This window comes from Crocodylus porosus, unplaced genomic scaffold, assembly GCF_001723895.1.
Source record: "Crocodylus porosus isolate Cpor-Errol unplaced genomic scaffold, CroPor_comp1, whole genome shotgun sequence".
NCBI classification, from domain to species: Eukaryota; Metazoa; Chordata; order Crocodylia; family Crocodylidae; genus Crocodylus; species Crocodylus porosus.
Window position 1 is genome coordinate 119,822,816 of NW_017728886.1, and position 21,220 is coordinate 119,844,035.

At 44.5% G+C, this 21,220-nt stretch overlaps 1 protein-coding gene across 1 annotated transcript in view; it reads right to left on the reverse strand.

Moving 5' to 3' along the window:
- Positions 1–21,220, reverse strand: part of ABCA13 (ATP binding cassette subfamily A member 13) — a 368,570-nt gene that overhangs the window by 21,429 nt on the left and 325,921 nt on the right. The window contains 2 exon segments of the mRNA XM_019537509.1: positions 12,008–12,100; positions 17,301–17,404. Of these exon segments, the coding sequence (XP_019393054.1) occupies positions 12,008–12,100; positions 17,301–17,404 (197 nt within the window).

Below are 21,220 nucleotides of genomic sequence, written 5' to 3' on the forward strand. Positions count from 1 at the left end.
TCTTGAGCTTGTCAAAGTCGGCTTTTCTGAAGTCAAGGACTTCTGTGTTGCTGACTGACTTGCCAGCTTTACGGCGGATGGTGAAGGCAACAGCGCTGGGGTGCTGGCAGGCAGGCACAGCTATGCAGTGGTCTTCCCAGGGGAACACAGGGGCCTTCAGTACCCTCAGTTTCCCTGGTAAGCATGGCCCAGGGCTCAAAATATCTGCAGGCTTTTATAGGGGGAACATGCCCTATAGCAAGGGATTTCAGGAAGAGAATGAAAGTTTTCAGGGTTTGGGAAGCTGAATGCTGACCTCAGAAGTGCTGCCCTTGCCCCTGAGTTCCTGTGTGATGCCTGGAAAGTCACTTAAAGCTTTTCACAACTCTGTGTTCCTGATTTTCTGGTGGCCCAACTTGAGATTTGCAGAAGGATCACTAGCAATGCAACAATAGGTAATGGAAGCTGTACAAACATGTATAGCACAGCTAAGTGCTACATGGTGGTAAATACATTGAAAAACTAGGCCCTTCTCAGCTAAAATGAACAACTCAAATTTGTGGAAACTTTGCCAATCATCTCTGTGCCTCATTGGCACTGGCTTTTCTGGAAAATGGGATTAATTTACCCTCATCCCCACATCAGAGGAAAGCTGTGAAAAAAAGCTAAATCAAACCAAACCATCTAGCATGTAGTCAGGCACCAGGAGCAGCGAAAGACACCTAGGTGCAAGCCCACTGTGCCCCAACTCCCCGAAGCCACTCAGTGACCCCCAGCAGCTGCAGAGCACCACACCAACCTGCAGCACAGCCAGAGGTAAGCGAGGCCTGTGGTGGGAAGGGATTAACCCCAGGCAGCAGAGAGGAGGTGGCTGAATGGGGCCAAGGAGGGTTTCACCCCATCCCAGCTCCTACTTCACTCAGCCCCCTGGGGAGAGAATGGTGAGGAGGAGAGGGTACCTACCAGTCCCCCTCTGGTGGGGCAGGGTCCCCTAAATTCCAGGTAGGGTCTCCCCTAGCCTGGAAGCAGTGTGGTTCTAACAGCAGGCCCACTGCTCATGTGTGCAATTTAAAAGGGTTTGCCAAAGCAAAAAAAAAAATAAATCCAGTCAGGCTCCCAGTGCATGGCTTTCATGGGAGACTTCAACTACTCAGACATCTTGTGGGAAGACTGCTCAGCCAAATCTGAACAGTCGCAAAGCTTTCTCACATGCATGGATAAGCTGTATCTGACACAAGAAGATCTGGGCCAACAACAGGTGAAGTGCTGCTTGACTTGGTACTGGCAACTGGGAACCTAATCAGCAATCTAACGATCAAAGGGAAGCTGGGCAACAGTGACCACGAGCTCATCACCTTCACCATCAGCTGTAAAGCTGGCAAGTCAGTCAGCAGTACAGAAGTCCTTGACTTCAGGAAAGCTGACTTTGACAAGCTCAGGACACTTGTCAGTGAGGCCCTGAGGGACCACGACCCAAAGGGGAGGGAAATTCAGGAAGAGTGGTTGCTCCTCAAGGGAGCCATCCTGGATGCACAAACTAAGTCTATTCTATCTCAGAGAAAAAGCAGCAAGAGGGCACTGCAGCCCCCTTGGCTCAGCAGGAAACTAGCAGACCTTCTGGATCTAAAAAGAAAGACTTACAAAAGATAGAGGATAGGCTCCACCACCAAGGAGGAATATTCTGCACTGGTCTGGACCTGCAGGGAGCGAACCAGGACAGCCAAGGCTGCAACTGAACTCCAACTGGCTACCAGTATCAAGGACAATAAAAAGCCCTTTTTTAGATATGTGGGGAGCCAGAGCAAAAACAAGGGCAACACTGGACCCCTGCTAAACCAGATGGGACAACTGACAACCAACTCCCATGAAAAAGCCAACTTGCTAAATGGGGATTTTGTGTCGGTCTTTCATCAATCCCATGGGATGCCCCTGCTCATTATGGGACAGGGAGGCCCGAGTGAGGGAGATTCCTTACCCTCCATCAATTCTGACCTTGTAAAGGAACACCTTGAGAGGCTGGGCACCTTCAAGTCAGTCGGCCCAGGCTGTCTACACCTCAGGGTACTCAAGATGCTGGCTAGCATCATAGCTCAGGCCCTGGCACAGATCTTTGAGAACTCCTGGCACTCTGGTGAAGTGCCCAAAGATTGGAAGAAGGTCTGTCTTCAAGAAAGGGAGGAAAGTGGATCCAGCAAACTACAGGCCCATCAGCCTGACCTCTATCCCAGGGAAGGTCTTAGAAAAGATTATCAGAGAGGCCATTCTTAACAGACTAGCTGATGACAACATCCTGAGGGATAGCCAGCATGGGTTTCTTGCAGGTAGGTCTTGCTTGACCAATCTTATTTCCTTTTATGACCAGGTGACCTATCACCTAGACAAGGGAGAGGAGATTGATGTCATATCTTGACTTTAAAAAAGCCTTCAATCTGGTGTCCCGTGATCACATCTTGGCAAAACTGGCCAACTGCAGCCTCAGGTCCACCATGATCCTCTGGCTGGAGAATTGGCGCTGTGATCGGACACAGAGGGTGGTGGTTGAAAGAAGTCAAATGTCAAGGTGTGCTGTGACCAGTGGGGTACCTCACAGTTCTTGGACTTATATTATTCAACATCTTCATTAATGATGTGGACACTGAAGTCAGAAATGGACTGGCCGAGGTTGCCGACGATACCCAACTTTGGGGTAAAGCATCCACACCTGAGGACAGATGGACAATCCAGGCTGACCTTGACAAGCTCAGCAAATGGGTGGATGAGAACCTGATGGTGCTTAACACCGAAAAATGCGAGGTTCTCCACCTAGGGAAGAAAAACCTGCAGCAAGCTTATAGGCTTAGCAGTGCTACGCTGGCTAGCACTATGGACGAAAGGGACTTGGGGGTTGACCACAAGATGAACATGAGCCATCAGTGTGATGCTGCTGCTAGTAAAGTGAGCAAAATGTTGGCTTGCATCCATAGATGCTTCTCGAGCAAATCCCAGGATGTCATTCTCCCGTTTTACTCGGCCTCGGTGAGGCCGCAGCTGGATTACTGCATCCAGTTTTGGGCTCCACAATTCAAAAAGGATGTGGAGAAGCTTGAGAGAGTCCAGAGGACAGCCATGCACATGATCAGAGGTCAGGAAAACAGACCTTATGAAGAGAGGCTGAGTGCCATGGGACTCTTCAGTCTGGAAAAGCATAGCCTCAGGGGTGATCTGGTGGCCACCTATAAGTTTATCAGGGTGCTTACCAAGATCTGGGGGGATGTATGTTCACCAGAGTGCCCCAAGGGATGACAAGGTCGATAGGTCATAAACTCCTCTGTGACCATTTCAGGCTGGACATAAGGAAGAACTTCTTTACTGTCTGAGCCCCCAAGGTCTGCAATAGCCTGCCACTGGAGGTGGCTCAAGCACCTACTTTGAACGCCTTCAAGAGAAATTTGGATATTTATCTTGCTGGGATCCTATGACCCCTGCTGACTTCCTGCCCCTGGGGCAAGGGGCTGGACTCAATGATCTTTCAAGGTTCCTTCCAGCCCTAATGCCTATGAAATCTATGAAACATTTGTCAAGCATTAGGTATACTCACAACAAGTACAACCCTTAGATGAAACGACAAGCCACTGAATCACTTTCTATTCAGAGAAGGGTTTGAATAGAGTAAATAAGGTTGGTCACACGCAACAGTGTCAGTTGCACAAAATGTTGATTTGCTGTGTTTATGAAATGAGTACCTTCTATCCTAGACACTGAATGAGGCAAGGTTCCGTAGAAAATGAGTACACGATCGTGTAATTAAAGACTACATCATAATGAACAAGCACAGTGAGGCTGAGCAATGGTTATACAACCAGCTCTCTAGGCATACATAGGTATAGATATCACTCATTTACAAACTCCTACATCTTTAGAGATCACAAAAGATTAGAATTTGTGAAGAAAATGTCCTTTCCTTAGTGTGCTTTAGCTGGAAGCTACAGAAATGTTCTCTTATTCTTAACTCTTTGTTTACCTAAGCTTCTCTTTGGGAATATACGTAGGTCAATACATCTCTTATACACTCCTGTACATATTCACTTCCTGCAATACATTTGTCAAATACATAAATATTTTCATTCTTAAAAAGTCAGTAAATTAAATGTTATATCCCTGGATGTTCCTGGCATGTTTTATGAAGCCCAAGTTAAACACAATCAATACATTACACATAATAATGACTGGAATCCTCCAGCATGGTAATTCTGTTTTACTCAGAGCCAGAATAGTCACAAGATCATTATATTTATTGCTGTATTCTACTTCTAAGAAATTTGCACATATGGATGTTTATTGGCAAGAAAGTGATTAAAATATTCCTAATCAAACTTTTTTTTTTAAGAGTGAAGTGTAAATAGCTTGGCAACATATTTTTCATTCCAAATCTACTATCACAAATGAATTAATTATTCAGTAGTTTAATCTGTTCACTTGCTGATACTGTTTATGTATCAGTTTACTATGTGTCCAGCACTTGAAAAACTGGTGTAGGTGTTTTGACTATGAGACGTCTGCCCAGATGGCCTCAGAATGAAGAGTGATATTCAAATATTCCCAGGGGACTGGCCAGCTGCATCTAACATGATTAAAAAAATGCACAGAACCATTTTCATAAAGTATAATTGAGAATACTGGGGAGAGTGCTTAAATATAATCCATTTATAATTGACTTACTTGGCAGGAGTCAACTGAAATGAGATTTTAGCAGGCACAAGCGTTAAGGTATGCATCTCATGTAAGCCACATCAGAACAAAGTCTGTGGCTTTGTGGAATCCTCTTTCAGTTCAATCTTCATTTATTATTATTTTGCCATTATTCAGACATTTACCAGCTACAATAAAAGATTCTTTGAAGAAGTCCACTAATTAATCATGCTATTGAGAAACATTCGGAGATGCTTCAACTCTATATTAACATAGATAAATATATTCAAGGATTCATACTTTAATGCCTCACTTCTCCAATCTGAGCAGGAAACTGAAACCTAGAGGTCTAAAGTGAACACATTTTCTTTGATAAACAGTGCACAACCGTCTTATTTAAGTACTAAGGAAAAACCTCCACAGAAATGAGCCAAATCTAATACAGTGAGACAACCTGTATGGTGCTTCATATACCAATAACATTTTGGGTATCACATTCTCATCTTCTGGAGCTAAACCAAGACCCTAATAGTAGAGGCCTATGCCTTCTTGACTGTTTTCACTCCAAAACTATAATGTTTCATTCCTGCCAGATGCTGAATGTGTGCAGAGGGGGGAAACTGTATTCCATGAGGTGACTGCGACACAAAACCTATAGCCATGGAGAAGGGGTTTGTTTAGCAGGCTCCAGGAGATTGCTCATTAAATCCTAATCATACATCCAGGACTTCAACAAAGAAACAGAAAATTCTCAAGGGGAAAAAGATCATCATAGTATGCAGATTGTTTCACTAAATTCATATATAGAAAAATTTCCAAGACACAATATTTTTGGCTTGCATAAAACAATGTGCCTTTTACTAGGGGCTCTTAAGATTATGACCTGTCTGATTTTAGTGTGTTAAAATAATGTTCCAGGAAAATGTTAGAAAATTAGGTGTTACAAAAATTTATGGTTTTTAAGTGGAAGGAAACCAATGACATAATAGATTATTTGGCTGAGTTTCTGACACAAATTTTAGGCACATTTATTTCTTCCAATTAGCTCTCCATTAGATCAGTTCAGGTGTAAGTTACTTTAGCATATTTATTTGATGTGATTTATAGAAAGACTTTCTGAGTGACCCATGAACAACATGTGAATAGAAAAATGTGCATACCATTTTATATAAACAAAAAAAGATCTCCTTCCCTCAAAATAACATTGTGAATGTACAATGCATCTATATTCCCAGACACAGACCAAGACAAATCTTGCAATTGGATCATAGACACAGGAGGGACACCAGCCCACCAACTGCTAGCGCAGACTTAGTGAAGGGGCACTTGGAGGGCTGGTTGTGTTCAAATGAGCAGGCCCAGATAAACTTCATCAAAGGGTGCTAAAGGAATTGGCCAGTGTCATAGCAGAGCCACTGGTATGGTTGTTTGAGCACTCATGGTGCTCTGGTCAGGTCCCAGAGGACTGGAAAAGGGTTAATTCAGCTCCTATTTTCAAGCAGGGAGGAGGGAGGAACCAGGAAACTATAGGCCAGTTAGTCTTACCTCTATCCTTGGAAAAACTCTGGAAAAAATCATTAAAGATCATATTTGTGGGAGCTCGGCAAGGGAAATAATGCTGAAAGGAAATCAGCATGGGTTCATTCCAGGTAGATCCTGTCTGACTAACCTTTTTTCTTTTTAAGACCACAAAATGCTTAGACACAGGAGTCAAGGTAGATATCATCTACCTAGACTTTAAGAAGGCCTTCAATACGGTATCACATTCTGTTATTGTAAATAAACTGACAGGCTGTGATGTAGATGATTGTCTTAGGGGTTGCACCCAGAGAGTTGTGGTGGATAGGTCGATATCAACCTGGAAAGATGTGGGCAGTGGAGTCCCACAAGGCTCAGTCCTTGGACTGGTCCTATTCAGTGACTTCATCAGTGACTCAGACAAGGGCGTAGAGAGCACCCTGTCCAAATTCACAGATGATACCAAATTATGGGGCAAAATTAACACACCAGAGGGTAGAGAACAGATCCAGGCAGATCTGGACAGGTTGGAAAAATGGGCAGAACCAAACAGGATTCAGTTCAACAAAGACAAGTGCAAATTGCTGCACCTGGGCAAAATGTTGGGGGAGGACCTTCTCAGCAGCACAGCGGCAGAAAGGGGTCTTGGATTCACAGCTGACTCCAAGATGAACATGAGTCGTCAAGGTAACAAAGTGATCAACAAGGTTAACCACACTTTATCATACATTAGCAGATGCATGACGAACAGGTCCAGGGAGGTGATGCTTCCTCTCTCTGTGGCACTGGTCAGGCTGCAGTTGGAGTACTGTGTCCAGGTTTGGGTGTCGCACTTCAAGAGGGATGTGGAGAATCTTGAGAGGGTTCAAAGGAGGGCCACTCATACAGTCAGAGACCTGCAGGCAATGCCCTACAAGGAGAGACTGAGGGACCTAGATCTCTTCAGCATTTACAGGAGAAAGCTGAGAGGTGATCTTGTGGCTGCTTCTAAATTCAACAGGGGAGCGCAGCAGGGAATAGGAGATAAGCTATTTACTAGGGCACCCCCTGCAGTAACTAGGAATAACGGCCACAAATTGACAGAGAACAGATTTAGGCTGGCCATTAGAAAGAACTTCTTCACAGTAGGGGTTACCAGAATCTGGAATGGGCTTCCAAGGGAGGTGGTACTCTCCCCTCTTCCTTGGGGGTCATCAGGAGGAGACTAGAGAAGCACCTAGTTGGGGTCATCTGACCCCAGCACTCTTTCCTGCCCAGGGCAGGGTGTCAAACTCGATGACCTACTGAAGTCCCTTCTGACCCTAACATCTATGAATGTATGAATTGCTGGGATTCTTATGGAGTTCCCTTTAACACAATGTCTGCTTAAAAATAAACTACAAATAAAATATATGTGTACCATGTACACATGCATACGAATCCACAACCAAGCAATACTCATTTTAACACCAACTCTAAACTATGTGCTTTACCACCCAAAATATATCACCACCCAATGTCATGGGATTCTTGTCACACCAGGAAGTTCTTGCATCCTGCTGCCTCATACAGACTCTTTCCTGAAATGTCACATTCCCTGTACACTGTTTCCAAGAACATTTACTTTATGTCACACAGTCAGTCATGACCCTAGAAAAAAATCTTTTTTCCCTAAATTCTGCCTTCCAAAATCAAAGATGCATGTTTTATCTGGGGGTTGTTTATATGTGAGAAAATCTGGTAGTCTCAAATTTACAACTTTTATTGCAACCTTTTAAAGACAGAAATAACTAGGGATGTGTGAAGCTTCGATCCCTGATTCAACTGGGTGGAGATCTGGCCTGATTCGGTGGCCAAATCTCTGAATTGAATCAGGAAACCCTTTTAACCTCTCCAAATTGAATTTGAACCCTCCAAATCAATTCAGAAAGATTCAGAAAGATTTAGTGATTTGGATATAGACATAGCTTCAAATGTTTTTTCTACATACCTCAAGGTAGCAGGCAGCTCATGAACACTGAGATCATGGCCTGCATGGAGCATTCCACAGGAGTGCAGGGGGCGCCCCAGTGTGCTCGGCAGCAGACCTGGAAGTGGGCCAGAAGCACTTCTGGTCCACTTCCAGGTCCACCAGAATGCGCTGGTGACTGGTACCTCCTGAGTCTGGGGGGGGCACCCAGGGTTCCTCCGTGGCTGCTTGCTGAACCGGAGAGGCATGTTTCAGTCCACCTCAGGGTTTGCCACTGAGCACATGGGCCCCCCTTGCACTCCATCCACCCCAGAGTCGTGGCATTCACAAGCCACACTTGATACCTCGAGGTATGCAGAAAAAATATTTAAAGCTATGTTTATGGCCGAATCACTGATTCTCCAAATCAGGATCGAATTTTCAGATTCAGATTTGGCCAAATTGAATTGGAGACAGTGATCCAAATTAATGAATCGAATCACTGTCCCTGAATCGAATAGGCCCGTTTTGCACACCCCTAGTAATCACAGCTTACTCAAGTGAAAGCATTCTATCGCTACCTTGTCTTAAGATCATTGAGATCAAAGTTAAGGTTGGCCCTTCAAGTTGGAATAGATTTTGGTGTAGATGTGAACAAGTCTCAAAACAGGATTTGGGCTTTGCAGCAGGGAATTGGGAGTTGATGCTATCTTAACTGGGGACTGCTTTGATTCTTTTGAAAGAAAATTCAACTTCATTGGAAGTTAATGTTCAAAGGATTCAAGGGGAGTCAGCAGAGATTGGTAAATGGGGTAGCATGGACAACTGTTAAGGACAGTGGGCTGAGGAGCAAGAGACATTTGATGGATGAGTGGTTAGGGTGCTGGGAGAACACAAGGTGCTGAATAGGTTGGGAGGGAAGGGAACATGGACTGTATGACTACAGAAATTCTAAGATTTCTGTGAGGCAAAGTGGGAAATTAATTTTTTAAGTCTGAAAGGGAGCCTGGGGAAGGAAGCCTAGAAGAGGAACAAGTAATGGCTGAACTATAAAAAAAGATGCAGAGAATTTTCAGGTGAGGGAAGTATGGAAGTCTCAGGGATATCAAGGAATATGTGTTATATATGGGCCTGCCAACAGTATTAGGCAGAGCCAGAAAAAAGCCAGGTAACAATCATTCAAAGCTGAATTATGTCATTGTCTTCTGTTTTCCAAATATATATATATCAATTGTCCTTTAGATGGTAACTGTGCTAAATATGGACTAAATTCAATCACACAGAAAGAGATAACTTCATACTAGCATACCTTAGGAGGTTTGTCAGTCTCCTAGTAGTGACCCTGATCAGGTCTGTGACACTTTGGGACGTACAAGGGATATTGGGCTGAAAGATAAAGGGTCAGGAGCTGATGGGATCTGTATGTCTGTTGTGAAACCGGGAAGCCAGAGAAGCAGGGCAGAGAGGAAGCAGCAGTAAACTGAAATTCATGGTGGATATGGGAATGCCCATTGGCTTTCCTAAGCACAGATCAAAACTGTTCAGATGAAGAAGGGGAATAACTTTTATTACATTTAAAATTACTTTTAAAATAACCTCTACCCACAATATTATTTTAATACATCCTTCTGTGTGCAGTAACTATGGTAGGCTCTGCTTCAGGCACCTAATTTTGAGAACTGGATTATTTTAATTAATTCCTCTAGTAAAGTTGGTGACTATATACTCTGAAAAATGGGTTAGAAAACTCAATAGGTTTCTGAACAATAAGTGTGGTAAATTTGGAGACTAAATATAATCAATGAACTGTGATCTTAAGGGATTTAATCCTGTTTTAAGTAAAAGTCTTAATGTAGGTTTAACTATGGATTCACTACCATCACTTCAGTAATATTGATAACCAGTCCACATCTCATGAGAACCCAGAGGAATGCCATTAACATTCATTTATTTAAAGAACTCTCATGGCAAATATAAGGAACACAAACCTGCTGCTAATGTGGAATGTTCTTAGCACACAAATTATTTTTCCAATTAAAAATTAATTTGGGAAGAATAATGACAATGGATCTAGGCTGTCAAGCACCCTTATCTGAGAATATCTATTGTAATCCAGCTTTGAAGACATTTGAAAGAGGAGTTTATGCAGCCTTCATTTCAGATCTGTTGATTTGCATGTGTCCTGATAGCATTAGAGCTGGAACTTCCAACATGTCGCATAGCTTACTGCCCTGCATTGTTTTCCTTACCTCCAAATCATCTGATAGATGACATCTACTAGCTATCTAAATACACTTTATGCATCTCTAGTGAAGGCATGACCAACTGGGCAATATCAGCCTTTTTCATGAATATAATGAACATAGTATTATATGCTTATGATGGCTTACCTGCCAAGGTATAGATCAAATAAGCAAATGACATCCCAAATAAAAATCCTTGACAAAACAATGGGGAAGTTGTATATTGAAGAATACCCCTACCTAGCTGCAGCAAAACTAAAGACAACTGACACATCCAAGAGCGGAACCCAGGATCAGGAAGAAGATACTCATCCTTAGAAGAACGAGCAATTAAAAAACGGTGATTGTTCAATGAGAAGTCAGTGTGTATACAGTGAGCTGAGGAAAGCTAACAGGTTGGCAACAGAGGAAAAAGTGAGGCAAAACTGCAGAAAGGACAGTCATCTCCCCATATCCCTGGCCCAGAAGTAACTGAGCTGTCGAGGGTAGTTAAAGTATATATGGAAAAGCTTAGGCTTAGAGAAAAAGAAAATTGAATATGGGCCTTTACTGTATTTACCCTTGATTTTGCATGCTGGATACAGACTCTAAGCCACCTCACTGATCACCAGCACCTGGTGTGAAAAGATTTTTAGATGCCAAATCACATTTACCAAAGTCCATTACATTCATTCAAAAACATGAGTGGATAGATGGCAATTCAAAGCTTGGACAGCTTGCTCCTATGCATTCAAAATATTTATATTCACAGTGGCAGGCCTCAGCTTCACTGTGGCATAGCTTCACTGACTCCAAAGGTGAGAAACTACCTGAGTATCTGGCCCTGAAGCTTAATCTAACATTTAATGTTAATATTCCAGGCTGAAGTTTACCCCGACTATATAATGTTCTATTTGCTTGATGTTATTTTTTGTGTGTCCTCTTTATAATCTCCCTATTGCCATAGATTATGTTTGAGGTTAATCAGAACCAAGGATGTAATTACAAAAGCAACTGTGGTAAATTCAAGGGAGCTCCTCCCCTCACCCCAACCTTTCTTTGAGGAACAGGATACCACCTGCTTACTGCATGGCAAAAGAATGCACGCAGGGCAGTTACTGCAGTGTAACTGGGGTGTTCTGCAAATTTGGACCCTACTTTGCCTTTCAGGAACACGCTTGTGCAGCCATCCCCTGAGCATATTTAGTCCAGGAAAAGGTAAAATAGAAGCATCATTATTTATAAATATGGCTCAGGTCTGAGGGATATGAACACCAGCAAACAGTGCTGAAAATAGCTGAAGAGAGCATTAGGACAGATGGGTGCCTAACATGTTAGCATTCTGTTACCTGCTTCTTTCGTCAAGAGAAAATACATGCAATGAACAGAAAGTTATTTCCAAATATTGCAAGATTCAAATTATACACAGCCCACAGTTCAAGCTGAACAAAACAGGGGCTTGATTTTTTGTACAGACTTTCTGAACAGAATTATGCTCAAGAGTGACCGGTTACAAGGCCATATATCAAATTATTTTGCCAAGATATCCTAATTTATTTTAAGATGTCCTAGCTGAAGGAAAGAAAAAAAGTGCTCTACCTTTAATGGTATTTACACTATACTGACATTATTAAAACATCTAAGACAGCTCCTTGGTGAAATTTAGTGGCAGAAAGTTGCCAAGAGATGATACCTGTTTTTAATGTGTTGGGGAGAACCAAGACACTGGAAACTGCCATCCACCATAATAGCAAGCCGTGTGCAGAGCGCTTCACACTCCTCCATGCTAAAAAAGAGATATGAGGAGAACAACAGTTGACACAGTAGCCATAGATTTGTAGCTACCTTTAGTTAAAATCAAGATAACTCAAATGATGGAGGAAACAATACACAGACCCCTTCACATCTGCCTCAGCAATACAAATACAACTCTAGTCAGTAGAGAATAAAGAGACAGATGGCTGAATCTTATAACATTACAAAAGCACTACTACTTGCAAGCTGGAGACAGAAATTACACATAAGGTGGTACAAGTGATTGGAAACTGGTCTAAACTGGTAACAGAACAGAAATTCAAAATGGCCGAACCCAGTTTAAGATAGACTTAGAAGGATGTAGTATCAGATTTAATCAGTTTAGGTTAGACTGGTCTAACAAATTTCTGTCCCAGATCCATAGGCAGCAGAAGGTTGGGCTAACGGGGTTAAGCCCCCCGAGCTGTGGTGCAGTGGTGACAGTGTAGAGGGCCACAGGGCAGCCCAGGCACAGGCTCCAGTGGCTGTAGCTGGGAATGTGCACAGAAACAGCCACGCAGCTGCAGCCTACATGAAGCCAGGATTGCACCCCAGCAGCTTGAGGAGTACTGGTAGGGTTACCATACACCTGGGTTTTCCTATACATGTCCTCATTTTGAGTCCTCCTGTCTCCCTCTGGGTGGGTTTTTCAAATCTGAACAAATGTCCGAGTTTTTGCTTTGTCTGTTTGGTGGGAGGAGGGGGAGGGGCAATTGTAGGCAGGGAGCGGTGGGCAGGTAAGTGCATCTACGCTCGCCCCAGGAGCTGCAGGCAGGTAAGTCTGGTTTGGAGGGCTGAGTCTGGGGCTGTGGCAGGGCAGGGGGGCTGGGAGGGAGACAGTGCCTGCCCCCTCCAGCGAGGGAAGGGGACTTTCGAGAGCCATGGCTGGGCCAGCAACACAGGGTGTCCTCTTTTTTTGGAACTGAACATATGGTAACCCTAAGCACTGCCCACCACAGCAGGAAAGTCTGGAAAGGGGAAGGGGCATGGGGGGGGCGATCGAGGCCCCCACAGTGAGGGAAGGTGTGGGGCAGGGGCTGAGGTGAATGAAACCCCATGGTGGGTCGTGGGATGTTGAAGCCCCGGTGGCTTGTCCTTGTCCAGGGGTAGAGAGGGACTCCTGGCACTGCATGCACCCCAGGGGTGGCACAGGGGCATTTGTCCCCCAACTATGTGCATGGGGATGAGACAGGCTGCCTGTTGCATGCTGGGCTTTGAACCCCACTGCCACTGTCTCAGGAGCCATGTGATGCTATGTTTCTGCCATGGCCAGGCTGTGCTGCATCCCCTGCCTGCCAAGTGGTGGCAAGCACATGGCATTGCACACAGCATCCAAGGCAGCAGGGCACAGAGCCCCATCCTCCAGCAGCAGCCTGCCTCCACCCTTGGCACAAATCCAGGGGGCACATGTCCTCCGTGCCTCTCCCAGGGTGCACGCAACACCAGGAGTCCCCCACCCCACACACACCTCTGGATGAGGTGCCCAGGCCCCGCCCGTCCCATGACTCATCCCAGCCTCAGGGCCCCATTCACTGCAGCCCCTGCCCCACTCCCTCCCTCACTGTGGGGGCCTCGACCTGCCCCGCTGTGCCCCATCCCTCTCTCCCCACCCCTCCCCCTCCACAGACTTACCTGCTGGGTGCGGTGTGTGTGTGCAAGTGTGTGTGTACTCAGCCTCCACAAACAATATTTTCCCCCTCTGCCTATGTCCTGATCCCATAGCAAATCACCTTAGTTTCCTCTCCTCTGGCATCCCAGGATGCCTTATGGCTCCCAGCTAATCCCCCTTGCAGGGCAGAAAGCTAGTGTCTGCTCCCCCCACTCCCATCTGTGCCAGCTCAACCAGGCTGGCTCTGCCCTGGGGCTGTTACAGAGCTGAGGCAGCAAAGCCTGTGCATCCTCTCTGCACCTGTCAGACCTGCAGGACAGTGGGAGGAGGCAGGGGTACAGATCCTCACTGCTCCAACCAGGGCCTCAGAGCTGTGGTACCTCATGGGGTTTTCCCTGCCCTGCCCCAGGCTCCCCTTGTCTGCTCAGTTGGGTTTTCCTCACCCCAGCTTGGCTGCATAGCCCTAGACCCCTCCAGTCACTGCCTTTGACCGCAGGGGGACTGGCAAAGGAGTCCTTATCCTGATGCCAAGGTGGAGTTCCCCCCACTCCAGCCTGGGGTCCAGCCAGCAGCAGAGAGCCCCACACCAGGGCTGATTGCCCTTTGCACTGCCAGGCCAACTGCTCAGCCCTTCCTCCTGCCAGTCTCTGACCCACAGGGGGTAGGGGAAGAGCCCCCATCCCAGTGCCACTCCAGATTCAGGTTGCGGCAGTACTGAAATTTGTACAGTTGTGTCTTAAATTTGTGTCTTAAATTTGTAAGCATGCTTAAAGAGGAAGGCAGGATTACAAGGGACCAAACAATGCCCTAAAATTAACTCAAACAAACATGAATTTAGGATGAAGCAACAAAATTTCAAAGAGATGCATCCTAAAATTTGAATATTTCAGGATGCATCATCCTGGCTGACCAGAACTACAACACTGTTACTTGGGGAAGCACTGGAGCTGCATTTCAGGTGTTCCCAGGGGCAGTAACTCATTCATACTAGGGCAGGAATTAGCTAGACTGCTAATTAGCTGTGACCTGCAGGGGGACTGGCAAAGGAGTTCCTGTCCTGATGCCAAGGTGGGGTGCCCCTCTAATGTGCAAGTGTGTTACAACTCTTAAAGAGGGGGCACAGATGCATCTTTCTCTCAGTACAAGAGGGAAGCTAGCACTAAGAAGTACCCTCTTTGCAGGGACAATGACCCTCAGCAGCTCCTTGTAGGAGGATGCCACTAGGGTTTTGGTGAAATACTGCAGTCCAGCAATTGACACAACCTAAAAAACCGAAGCTCCATCTAAAAATCTGGATACTTGACTTCAAAGACTAAGACCCAGATCCCATTCCACCTCCAGGCCATCTAAGTAGCATTTAGAGGTTTAGGTGCCAATGTCACTAAATAAAATCCAAAATTTACCCTCCACAGCATCTACAACCTGCTAAGATGCCCATATTCTCTCTCTCACTTTCTCTCTCCTTTTTAACCTGGAAAGACCCATGGGTGACTAGACTTGGCCTACTGTGCATGCTCAGAAATGATCCAGACAGTCACCTTCATGTCTTCCTTCAGCCAGGTTCAACTGTGAGCCAATACCATCTGGGAAGCTGATAAAACTTACGTACATTTCTGCTTCTTGAGGCAGAGAAAAACCTTGAGGAGTGACTGCTTGATACTGATACAAAGGGATGAGGTGCCTCCACCCTGTATCTTCAGTCTCCATTCTCAATGTTATTTATGCAGTTTGTATTACATTGTCAATGGATAAAATGTGAACAAAAAGTCTGAAAGCAGGGCCAGGAACAAGGGCTCTCTCCTTCACTGGGCAGCTTGTGCTCACTGTACTTCTGCCCCTGTGACTCCTCTATTCCTTGATGTCCAGTGGCCAAACTTCAACAGGTGAGATGAAGGATGCCCTCAGCCCCGCCTAATTCATAGACTGGTGGTCAGAATACTTTCATGAGAAATGAGACATGTGACCTTACGTATCCTCTATGCAAGAAAGGACTAGAGTCTCCCTCTGTTAGGGTACTGGACAAAAGGCTGGGGGATGCCTCCTCCTCCTCGCACCTTCCCTTCATTTTACACTTAAGTCAATTCAGCTACCAGTTAGATGCAGTGGTTTGGGAAGACACCTCCCCTTTGAGTAAGTTGCAATCTTCCTGGTAGAAGCACATAAGGCTGTCCGCTGGGAGTGTGGAAAAGCAATGCAGTTCCATGGGCAGAGTAGGGCAGTGCCTTAACAGTGAAACATACTTTCTGGGGCTAACAACAGCCAATATAGGCAACTCAGAAGTGGAAAAGCCCTAAGCTTAAATTTTCAGACTATCACCCAACAACCATTCCTCTTTTCTGTTCACTTGTGATGCACAAGAAACTCAATTTCTAAATAAAACATATCATTTATCATTTAAAAGTTCCTATGAAAATCTGGGCTTCAAACTTAAACTTTTCCTTTCTACAACCTGTAACAACAAAGTGTTATTAATTAGAATGGAAATCTGTGTAGACAACTCTTGCTAATTATTAGTCCCCTAGTTCAGAGTCATTCACCTGTAAAGTTATTTCCTGCAAGTTATTTGAAGAATTTCACTATCCTGATTACAACAGAACACAATTGCCTTGGTTTATTTGCTGAATATGAAAATTATGCCTTTTTTGTTTTACTCTATGAATTGAGCACTATCTGTGTTGTTTACTGATGACTGGTTTCTTAAGCCATATGGTATCAGGCATAGATACTCGTGTGCAACTAGTCAGATTCCGTTTCAATGATCACTTAAAAATGGCTCCAAAATGCTTTTTCTGAGAGCATTTTGCTGGTAAATCTAAAACCTTTAAACAGCCCTATATAAGAAACATATCTGAAACACATCTAAAGCAAATTAATTAAACAATATCTAATAAATCTTTATGGAATATTTTGTTGCATTATTTTATCAATTAATTTATGACTTCAAAACGTGATTTGGCCAAAATATTAATTCAGTGTTTCTATTAATATGGCCCCTTCTGGGCATGCTTTTCTAATTACACAGCTAAACATTTCCATCCACAAATCAGACTGCTCCCTCAATGTAAGCTATTTTATGTATAAATATGTCTATTATACTGAACGCCCTGCAGGGGATATGCAGTTGATTCAAGTTAGCATAGGTGCTACAAAAGAGTTTCAGTGCTTCTGCCATTAAAGCGAAGAAATTGTCATCATAGCAAGGAGCCTTGGCAAGATCCTCAATTCTGTATAGAGTCCAGGTGTGGTACACAGACAATATATACCACATCCACCAGGGAGCAACAGGCTCTGACATGCTGATGCCAATCCAGAATCCTTAGTCACTTCAGCAGAGGGGCATCCCAATTCTCTTCCATCTCTCACTATACCCATGAAGCCATAGTCTAATCCTTAATACTTTAACCGAGAGAACATGGAGGTGATTTCATATTTCATCAATGAAAAGGAATTGCCAATCATAGCAAGAGACCTTTAATCTACACTTGGGTACCAGTTTTCTCCCTCAGAAGTGTGTTCATTGGCACTTAACCAAAGGAAATATTTAGAATAACAGAAAACATTGCCTGCTGGAACAGTATCTCACCTGTGTGATGTCAGCACAGCTGCACAGCCATCCTGAACTTCCTTCATGATTGTTTTCCAGAGGTACCGCTTAGAGCATGGATCCATTCCAGAACTGGGTTCATCCTGCAGGCACAAATGCATCCATTCACCACCGGAATATAGGAGAGGCGATGAGAAGCCTGGAAAATGTCAGGCAGCGCTAGATGCTCCTAGCACAATCCATTTATAAGCAGGGACAAGAGAGTTCTATGTACCTGGACTCTCACAATTCTTCTGGTTTATTGTAGGGGTGAGAAGGCTTGGTGGGGTGTGTTTGATTCCCTGTCCATCTAGAACTTGTGGGTCTGCCTGCAGAGGGCATGGACTATCAAACTGGAGGCCCTGTATCTCCATGTTGCCCTTCCTGCATGTGTCATATCTGTGCACAACTGGATCATTGCTTAACTTCCCTAGACTCCCCTAATCCAGCAAGGACTTCCCTCTAAAAGAAAAAGTCCAGTCCATATTGCAGGAAACAGTGGTTTCAGAAAGGATTTCCTCAATGCAAGATTTCCCCCAGTGACCAACTGTCCTTCTAAATTGGCTAGTTCATTGTACTCTGCTTCCAAAACTCTGGAAGGCTTCTCTGGAAAATGAAATGCAGCTCTTGGAACTGCACCATCCTTTTGTGTCCAGTAAAATGCGCTTAGATGTAAGCTGAGATGATCTTGACTTTCAAATCCATTCTCTCTGGTTTCATAGGGCTAGACAAGACAGAGCTTTATGACATTGGCCATCAAGACGGACAGCAAGGACCTTGTTGCTTATTTTGTAAAGAAAAATCTCAGCTGAAATGTGTAAACAAAGATCTCAGCATTCGCAGTGTGCTGCCTAAAACCTGATTGTCACTTAGTTACAAAGGCCACAAGCAGAAAGAGAATCCAGCTCAGTCTCTTACAGTTGCCTTCTCAGCTCTCTATAGATGACAGGTGTAAAAAGCAAGGGCCAAATAAAACAAGCATGTTCCATTTCTACACCCTAAAAAAATCTGAATATAAACCGGGGCAGGGTAAATTGGCACTATTTTCAAGTCACTTTAGTACAGAAAAGCCTTTGAAATTCTTGATAAATAAACCCTTTTTAAAATCCTTTATCCTTCCCAAAACACTGGTATGTATGCATCTTTTGAAGCATTTGAGTTATTTAAAAGTGTGGATTTTCTTCTTGACATTACACATGAGATGGTGTATGCCTCACAGTAAGAGGCAAATTGAAATGGCTACCTGCAGTGGCAGGCTGTCATAAAGAGATTAAATAACAGTGGGAGCATCTTCTGAGATCAGGAACGGCTTTGACTTAAGATACCTCCTCCTTTTGCCAATTCAACCAACCTAAGCTAAAAATATAAGTAAAACCATCCAACCTATAAGTGATCCAGTGATATAAAACTAGAAGAAGGAAAATATATCTAGTTCTAGGAATGCACACCAATTCAGACACATTGGTGGCATGCACAACTTTAGCTTAACCCACCTCTGTTCATGTGTGTGACACATTAGGACTGCTCTTTTCTTCTCTGCTCCAGGGAGTATATGGCCTCCCAGTGACATTTCTGTATGGTTGAGACACATTTGCTTATTTAGTTCTGCCTCAAGACAGAAAGGGAGATTGTAGGAAATGTCATTTCCTCTAGTTGAACCTGTTTATCATGGTGATGGGCACAATATGAGAAGAAACAAAAAAAAAAAGTAGTTCCTTGTCCTTCTCTGGATACCACTAGACTAACCTTCCATGCCTTCTCATGAACTTTTATCATTGGCTCATGAAGAATAGCAGAGAAGATAGAAGATACAATTTTTGCCTGTGCAATTCTCTTAAGCGGTAGTTCATCATTTTAATCTAACAAAGATCTTCCCTTCCAAATGTTACTCAGTTTGAAGCTGCACTCAGCCAAATGAAACTGAGACAGTGCTCCCTGATTCTCAATGGCTTTCCTCAAGCAGAATATCCTGGTTTAAACCTTGCACAACACACCCTAGTGCCTCCTAAATCTGCAGAAGTTGCATGGAAATTCTACCTATAAAAAAAAGTCCTTTGACAATGAGAACTAAGGACACATAGTTGAGAAGACAGGAGCATTTGAGGAACTGTGTGCAGGGATAACCTGAACTGTTTCCTGCTTGTTTATTAGATGAAACCACATTTACTTCTTCTGTTTTAAATCTAAAACCTAAAAAGTAAAACTTGCTTGTGTTTGTAACATAGAGCTCCAATCCCTCTTAGGCCAAGTTCTTCTCCTAGTTGCAACAGTGCTAGCACCTATATCAGTACATCTTCACAGGCCTTGATACACATGCAACAGCAAAACTGGGGTGAGAAACAAACAGGTGACATTTTGCACATCAGAGGCCCCATCTACACATTACACTTAAGGTGTGATTAACCAGTTAGTCATGTCTTAAATAATGACTCAGCCACATATTTAATCAATTAATAGCATGATAAAAAGAGGACTAGACTATATGTAATAACTTTGTAGTTGCTTTCTATTACACCATTAATTGGATGTGTGGCCAGGAGGCCTCATGGTTGGAAGCCCTGTCAACTTGTCAGAGCTCTCAGCTGGTTGGGGCACGTGCACCCCAAGCCTGACAGCTCCCAATTGACAGGGATCCCAGCTGCAGAGGGCCCCATACACCCCCGTAGCTTGGAGACTGCAGCTGCTATGATATCTCAGCCACAGGGGAGCCCCACACACCCCCAAGGCTGGAAAATCACAAGTTCTGTGCTCTCCCAGCTACTATGACTTCCCAGCTATAGGGGGGGCGTGTAACAGAGGACCCAAACCCTGTTATGGAGAAGAGAGGGCCTGGGAAGGAAAGTCAGCATGGCCCCTTTAATCCCTGAACCTTTGTAGCCTGCAGGGGGGAAAGGATTACAAACTGCAAATCAAGACCCTGCCAGTGTGGCCAGAGTGGAGGAGATTTCAGCTACCAGGACAGACACCCAGCTAGACAGGAGGGGTCAAGAAGCTTGCCATAGGTGGGAGCAGGGACCTCCAGAGGGGAGATGCCGGGCTCTGGACTCACCCTTTCAAAGCCTAGCCTGCAGTCAGATGACTGCTGAACCCAGGACAAGAGGCGAGAAAGCTTAGGCACACCTGGAAACCTGATCAGGGGAACAGGAAAGCTGGTCAGCTGGCCAGACAGGAGTGATTGACAGCTATAAATTCTGCTTAGGACAGATGGGGGAGGCTGACCCCAATAGTGAAGGGAGATGGAGCTCTTCAGGGAGGCAAAAGGGAACTCACTTGTGGCCAGGATTGCTGCTGCCTGAGAGTAGGAAACTTTCTCAACAGAGAGAAGGAGCAAGCATAGAGGAAGTACTAAGGGCTCTCTTTTTTGCTGGTGCTTTGGGAGGACCCTCAAGTGGGGGGTATACAGAGAGCTAAGGGCTGTTCAGGTTAACTCCACAAGACCCCTGGGGGACTTAGTGTGTTGGCCCAGGAAGGGCCTGAGGGAGACACCAGGACCAAGCAGAGGCTGTAAAATCTCTATCCTTGAGGTTTTTAAGACCCAACTCGACAAAGCCTTAGCTGTGATGATCTAGTTGGGGATGGTCCTGCTTTGAGCAGGGGGGTTGACTAGTTGACCTCCTGAGGTCCCTTCAAACCCTAATTTTCTATGATTCTATGACTGTTTATAAGAGGCTGATATGGCTCTGCTTTTTGTTCCTTTTACTTTCTTCTCTGATCATTTTTGAAACAACAGGTGGTACACCAGAGCAGATGAGAGGAGGCACAGAGGCCAAAGAGCAGAATACCCATCACCCTGACATTTTCCCCATATTTTTTTGTTTCCTTTTTTTGTATGGCTTTTGTTGGCTTCAGAGTGTTAGAAATATTATTGAAAATGCATTATCAATAGTGTTGTTAGAACAGCACAGCCGTCAGCTCTCCCT